Raw genomic sequence first — 6789 nt, forward strand, 5'->3', positions numbered from 1 at the left:
ACTCGCTCATCCATGTCTTTATGGGACTGGTAATTGAGAAAACTACGTCAGTTTGATAATTTAAGGAGGCTTTTTGGTGGTTATTACTGGTTGTAGGATAGGGAATACAAGTTGCAACTTTGCCTTAAATACAGACTTCATCTTAATTTGGTTGAGCTCATCTTACTGGGATTCAGTGGATGTGTCATGAAATTGCTTCCAGTGGTTATATTTTTCACTATAATTTTAACAATAGAAGTATATATGTGAATATATATGGTATATATATATATATATATATATATATATATATATATATATATATATATATATATATATATGAAGCATGAGAACAATGTTTATTAATTTGTTTAATAAACGTACATAGTTCATGCTAATTTTAACCCATACATTTGTACATAATTACACCTTTCACCTGCTGCAAATATATCATTCACGCTTGATTTTCTTATTAAAGATTACTTTAAAACAAAGACATCTCAGCAACAAAAATGTTAGCCAGCCACTAATCAGCAGAGCTCCCAGCAATGTGAGCATTACATCCACAGAGTGATAGGTAATCCAGGACATCCTGAATGACTGTGTGCGTAAGTGAGGAGCACCGCCATTCCTTATGACATATTCAATCCAGAAGACCGCACGGTCAAGAGGTTTTATGGGCTGGTCATGATGCAGTCGAGACAACTTCTGCATCTTCTCTCTGTAAGATGGATTATACAGCATCTCCTTTAATGCCTCTAAAAATACCGATCTGTCCAACTCAGAAATATCCAGGACTCGAGCTGTTCCCTTTTCTCTCATCCTTGACAGGTTATCAGGTTGATCGAATGCTATAGGCAGGCCTAAAATGGGTACGCCATGATAGATAGCCTCCTGAACACCATTGGTTCCTCCATGGGCTACAAAGACCTTAGTCTTGGTGTGTCCAAGTAGGTCATTCTGTGGCATCCAGCTCACTAGTAATGTGTTATTGCCAAGGGTAGAAGGCCGAGGTCCAGTGTGTCTCCAAATGACTTTTTGAGGCAGTTGGGCAAAGGCAGCTGCTATCTCATCTGCAATGTCCATTTCAAGATGTCCAAAAAGAGTTCCCAAAGACATTATGATGACCCCATGTTTCCCTGAACTCTGCACAAACTTTTCTAGATCATCAGGAAGTGGCTTGGAGGGCTTGCACTGGAAGCCACCCATATAGACCACATTTGGCATTGTGGGTCGTGGAAATTCAAAAGTAAAGTCATTTCTCATGAGCCAAATATCTGCATTCTGAAGAAGGGAAAAATAATCCACATCAGGTCCAAAGTATTTCTGACAAAAAGCCTGGTAAGGTTGAACAGAATGCTTAATTTGTTGATAGTAAGTGAAGAAGTAACTCAACACATTTATGACTCTTTGAGTAAAAGTCATCTTGTCTGTTAGCTCTGCTCCAGGAACAGGTACATAAGACAGAGGAGAGGGAGCAATGGCAAAATGGCCCTCTCCAAGCATCGTCCAGCGAACATTGAACACCAGAGGGAGGCCAAGTTTGTGTGCTAGTAACACACCACCTCCCATAGCAGGGTCAGCTAAAACCATATCAAATTTAGCCTGCTGCAAAGACTTCATCATGGTCTCATTTTCAAATATCTTGGAAGTCATGTTGCAGATTTTCTCATGAATCTCAGAGAATTTTTTTAAGACTTCCATTGCATTCATGATTTTGCCCCATGTGGAATTTTGTTGTCGTTGCACTTGAAGCAAATGGGATGCAAAAGTGGTAAAAATTTCATCATCAAGTGCACCAACATCTACAGTGATGTATTTGTAGTAGGGTGACTCTTCTTTAATGTACATACTGTCTGAACTGCGAATCACTGTGATGTTGTGACCTTTTGAATGTAGTTCTGTAATGAGAACTTTCATATTAATCCAGTGGCTTCCATCAACTGGAAATACCAAAATGTTACCAGAATAGACCCCACATGGAACAGACAACAGGAACAAAATTGTGAGAAGCGCTGAGTGATACATCTTCCTTCACAACCTACGGAAGAAAAGATCAATATGCTTTATTGTATGAAAAAATGTACAGTATTGCATGTTAGGTTTTGCATGTGTGAAGAAATAAGGCTGATAACCAAAGATTAATTGTTCAAAAATCTTTAAATTTCTACATAAAAATCTACTATAAACAGTACTAAACACTAATGCTAAACAAAGTCAGAATTATTAATACGGTTATTAGTTACATTTAGTTGTACAGTTTTTTAAGGAAATTGTATGGAATTCATTTTTGTGTCAAAAGTTTAAAATAAAATAATAAAAGCAAATATTAATGAACAAAATGCAAATACTGAAAATCAAATACAAATATATATATATATATATATATATATATATATATATATATATTTTTTTTTTTTTTTTTTTTTTTTTAAAGATACACACTTATTTCGCTTTCCCTTTTTTTTCTATTTGTGGATTTGGTTGATGCAGGTCACCATTAAAGGTGTCGCGTCCTCTGACGTGACAGAATGGACAGAACTGAGAACTCAGCAGCAGAGAAACTAGCTGTAACCGCATTAAAAAACTGACAAATATAATATAAGTAAAATTGTGTGTAGATACGCCGATCAGGCATAACATTAAAAGCAGTGAGAGGTGAAGTGAATAAGACTGATGATCTCATCATCATGGCACCTGTTAGTGGGTGGGATATATTAGGCAGCAAGTGAACATTTTGTCCTCAAAGTTGATGTGTTAGAAGCAGGAAAAATGGACAAGCCTAAGGATTTGAGCGAGTTTGACGAAGGGCCAGATTGTGATGGCTAGACCACTGGATCAGAGCATCTCCAAAACTGTAACTCTTGTGGGGTGTTCCTGGTCTGCAGTGGTCAGTATCTATCAAAAGTATCCTTTAAGTCCTGCAGCTTACAGGACCTAAAGGATCTGCTGTTAACATCTTGGTGCCAGATACCACAGCACACCTTCAGGGATCTAGTGGAGTCCATGCCTCGACTGGTCAGGGCTGTTTTGGCAGCAAAAGTGGGACCAACACAATATTAAGCATGTGGTCATAATGTTTTTTACAATACGTATAAAATGTATTTTTTTCCTGCAAAACAGGATTTTGTGTGACAGAGTCTCCACAAGAGCTGGGTCAGTTCCAATCTGTTTTCATTTCCTCACATGCTGTAATAAATACATGAAAAATAAAGGCTTTTTTCTTCACACAGTCTAAGACTGAAGCTGGTTCCTATTCATGCTCAAATACACAAAAAACTTTTTTTTTTCAATTGTTTGGATGGAATTTGGGAGGTTTGAGCGCAAGATTTGTATAAGGGTGCAGGAAATTGTATGTGATTATAAAGCCCTCCATGGTGCCATCTACAGGCTGGTTAGATTTACTTGAAGAACTTGGTGTCGTTCTTCTGGGGACTAAAAATCCAGCCATAATATTAAAAGCTAGTGATTTAAATAACTGAATACAATAGCACCTGTCAAGGATTAGGATATATTAGGCAGCAAGTGAACAGTTCTTGAAGCTGATGTGTTGGAAGCAGAAAAACATGGACAAGCGTAAAGACCTGGATGACTCTGACAAGGGCCAGATTGTGATGGCAAGATGATCTCCAAAACGGCAGGTCTTGTGGGGCATCCCGACATGCAGTGGTTAGTACTCGGGTTAGGACAACCGGTGAATTGGTAAACGGGTCAAGGTTCACTGATGTGTGTGGAGCAAAGGCTAGCCTGCACCAATCTGCACTAAGAACAAATTGCTGAAAAAGAACATGCTGGCTATGATAAGAAAAAAGCTGCCAAGTCAGAGTGCCCATATTGACCCCTGACCACAGCCAAAAACACCTACAATGGGCAGAGCTGGACCATGGAGCAATAGAAGACCAAGTACACCCTTCCAATGATATTCATTAGAAGGCAGTGCCTTCTTTCAGCAGGATAATGCATTCTTTTTTTTTTCTTTCAGCAGCTACGTGTCCTGTCTTGTGTTGTTTTTTTACTTCCTGTTTTTGTTTTTGTCTTGTCTTTGCACCATTTGCACCTGGTTGCACACATTGCACTAGGACAAACTTCTGGACTAAGGTCCTGCTCCTGGTCCTTGTTTCATTTCACTATGTACCGCGTCAGCTATATGTGGTTGAAATGACAATAAAAGCTTCTTGACTTGACTCTACACTGCAAAAATACTTCAGGAATGATTCGAGGAACATGATAAAGAGTTCAAAGTGTTTAATTCCCCAGATTGCAATCTAATTAAACATCAGGTCTGATTCATGCAGACCCGACCTCCAGATTAGTCTCCAATCTAACACAATATTAGGCAGCTGGTTTTAATGATATGGTTGATATATACAAAACAAAAAATAGAGAACAGTTAATACAGTTAATACACTCAATAAACACAGTAATTATCCAGCTACTTACAGTTTTGTTCATCAAACTAGATTTCCAGCTGAGGGAAAATGTCATTAGCTGCTAGTTCTAGAGGCACCATGGTTACAATAACCATAAGAAATATAACAACTGCATTATTATACAGTACAGTTATAATCCACGATATTTGATTTTTTTTACTCCAGAAATAACTATTAAGAGAGTTACAGATACTCACCGAAGAAGAAGCAAATCTATCTGGTATGTAGGTGAAAAGCCCATGTGAATGCATGTGCAGCTTAAGAGCTTATCAGCAGTAATTAGACCTCAGAAAAACGGCTGAACATTATGTTCAAAGATCATGTTCACATGCTTGAAATCCCATGTGAATGCACATGCAGCGTGAGAGCTTATCAGTGGCAATTAGACCTCAGAAAAAGTATAAACAGTACGTCTGGACATGATGTACAAAGATCATGTTCATGTGCTTTAAAAGGGTGAAACTATATAGCCCTGCTGATATGCTTTACAACTAAAGCCACTGAGTTCATGCTAAATAGTAAATAATTACTCTTAAAGATTTGTTATCTACCCAGTATTTGTTCATTTGTTCAAACATCTATGTTCACATCAATTTTTGTTCAAACACGGAATATATTATTGAGTTGCCAATATAAAAAACCCACCACCGACCGACCGACCTGGTTTGTGCTGTTGTGTAAGCCAGACTTTTGTCAGCTCAAGTTACCGTTCAAACAATCCCACCCACATCAACATTCCAGACTGGCATTGAAAATAAATGGTGTAATCAGGTGTCCTGGAGAAAAAAGGGGTTAAAAAAAATATACCTTGTAAACTGACGTCAGAACAGGAGGTTATGTAACGATCTAATGCAATGTAAAAACAAGCCTGCCAAACCCTACTGTGGCTTGTGGTTGTGATATTGTGTTAAACGCAATAGAAATAATCGATCTACATGATTTACATTAGCATTAATTTGGGCCTTCTCTTCTTCGTGACCTTCACAAACTAAATCTGCTCCTGCTGTCTAGCTCAAAGCTGGAGCAGTGTCACACATATGGCTTGCACAAAACTAGGAGCAGCTTGATTAATGCTCCAGTCTGGCCTGCTGAATTAATTTTAGATCTGTGTTCTGTATTGAAATTGTCTTAACTGAAGCAAAACAATTGATGTATACAGATCATAACATTATGACCACCTGCCTAATATTGTGTTGGTCCCCCTTTTTGCTGCCAAAACAGCCCTGGCCCATTGCACATGCATATGACTGCCGTAGAAATACTATTATTTAATCATATAAAGGCCAATACAATTCCAAGTCTTTGTTTTTGAAATTAATATTGACTTCAATATCAAAGGTGTTCCCTTTTTTATGAAAATAAAAGTCTTTTCCAGTTTGCTCAGGCCATCAGGGTATGTACCAGGGGACTTGTAAGTAAAAAATTGTGGACATTATGTGAATAAACAAAATCTGACAATAATAACTGATTTTTTATTTATATATATATATATATATATATATATATATATATATATATATAAACATTTTATATATATATATTTATATATATATATATTTTTTTTTTATTTTATTTTATTTTTTTTTTTTAATGCACACAAAAATAGCTTATTCAGTTGGTTTGGTTCATGGCAATTAGCTATGTAAATAAATCTTACTAATAATATAACACGAGTAGATCTTGACCACTTTAGTCAGCGCTCCTTAAGCAGCTCTCAGAGTGAAAAAGGTTAGAGACCTCTGGCCTAATCAGTGACACCTTACTTAAATACACTCAAAATACTCATACGCCCTCTAGTGTCCGGAACAAAAAATACAATCGCTCCAACAGCTACTTTAATCACTCCTTTGTCTTCTGAGTTCATTACTGGTATACTTCTCTAGTTTTTAGAGTGTTTGAGAGCCTTCTTAGCTATAATATCCACCCTCTCATTACCCTCTACTCCAACATGAGCTGGTCACTATAAGAATTATTTCTGTTAAAATTTCTGTCTTTCCATGATGATGATTTTCCACTCTATGAAAGTTCTGAGTAGGAATCAGAGCAACACTTAGTAGTAGGATTTCTTCCATCAGGAACTATAAAATCATAAGAACATAAATATACGTATACCAAAATATAAACAAGCCATACAGTGCAATTCTGAATTTCACAAGTCTTCCTGTCACAGGGTTATTGTGCTTACATGCTTTTATTGCTCCTTTTATTTCAAAATGCCATTTTTAGTATTTGTTCCCCCCAGTATATTATACTGTAAAAGCATTTTCCATGTTAAACTCACACACCGGAGTCTCATTCAGGCCTGACTCTGACTCGGATAACCGTGGACTTGACACGTATGTGAGGGTATGATTTGACAAAAAAACACAGGTGTGTGGCA

The 6789-nt window shown here is 37.1% G+C and overlaps 1 protein-coding gene across 2 annotated transcripts; it reads right to left on the bottom strand.

Annotated features, from left to right (window-relative positions):
- Positions 1-346: 346 nt before the first annotated feature.
- On the bottom strand, positions 347-5043 carry LOC131364794 (UDP-glucuronosyltransferase 2A2-like). 2 transcript variants are annotated; one of them, XM_058408158.1, is made up of 3 exons: positions 4607-5043; positions 4420-4476; positions 347-2020 (listed from the first exon to the last, which is right to left on the bottom strand). In XM_058408158.1, the coding sequence occupies exon 3, from the start codon at positions 2005-2007 to the stop codon at positions 430-432; it is 1578 nt and encodes a 525-aa protein (XP_058264141.1). In that variant the 5' UTR covers positions 2008-2020; positions 4420-4476; positions 4607-5043; the 3' UTR covers positions 347-429. The 2 variants fall into 2 exon arrangements, with proteins under 2 accessions (XP_058264141.1, XP_058264140.1); XM_058408157.1 differs by lacking the exon at positions 4420-4476 and having other exon boundaries at positions 4607-5042.
- Positions 5044-6789: the final 1746 nt, after the last annotated feature.

Source organism: Hemibagrus wyckioides, linkage group LG14, assembly GCF_019097595.1.
Source record: "Hemibagrus wyckioides isolate EC202008001 linkage group LG14, SWU_Hwy_1.0, whole genome shotgun sequence".
Lineage (NCBI taxonomy): Eukaryota > Metazoa > Chordata > Actinopteri > Siluriformes > Bagridae > Hemibagrus > Hemibagrus wyckioides.

Excerpts from the sequence above, each read along its gene's own strand:
- LOC131364794 (XM_058408158.1), bottom strand. The coding sequence starts at position 2,007 with ATGTATCACTCAGCGCTTCTCACAATTTTGTTCCTGTTGTCTGTTCCA.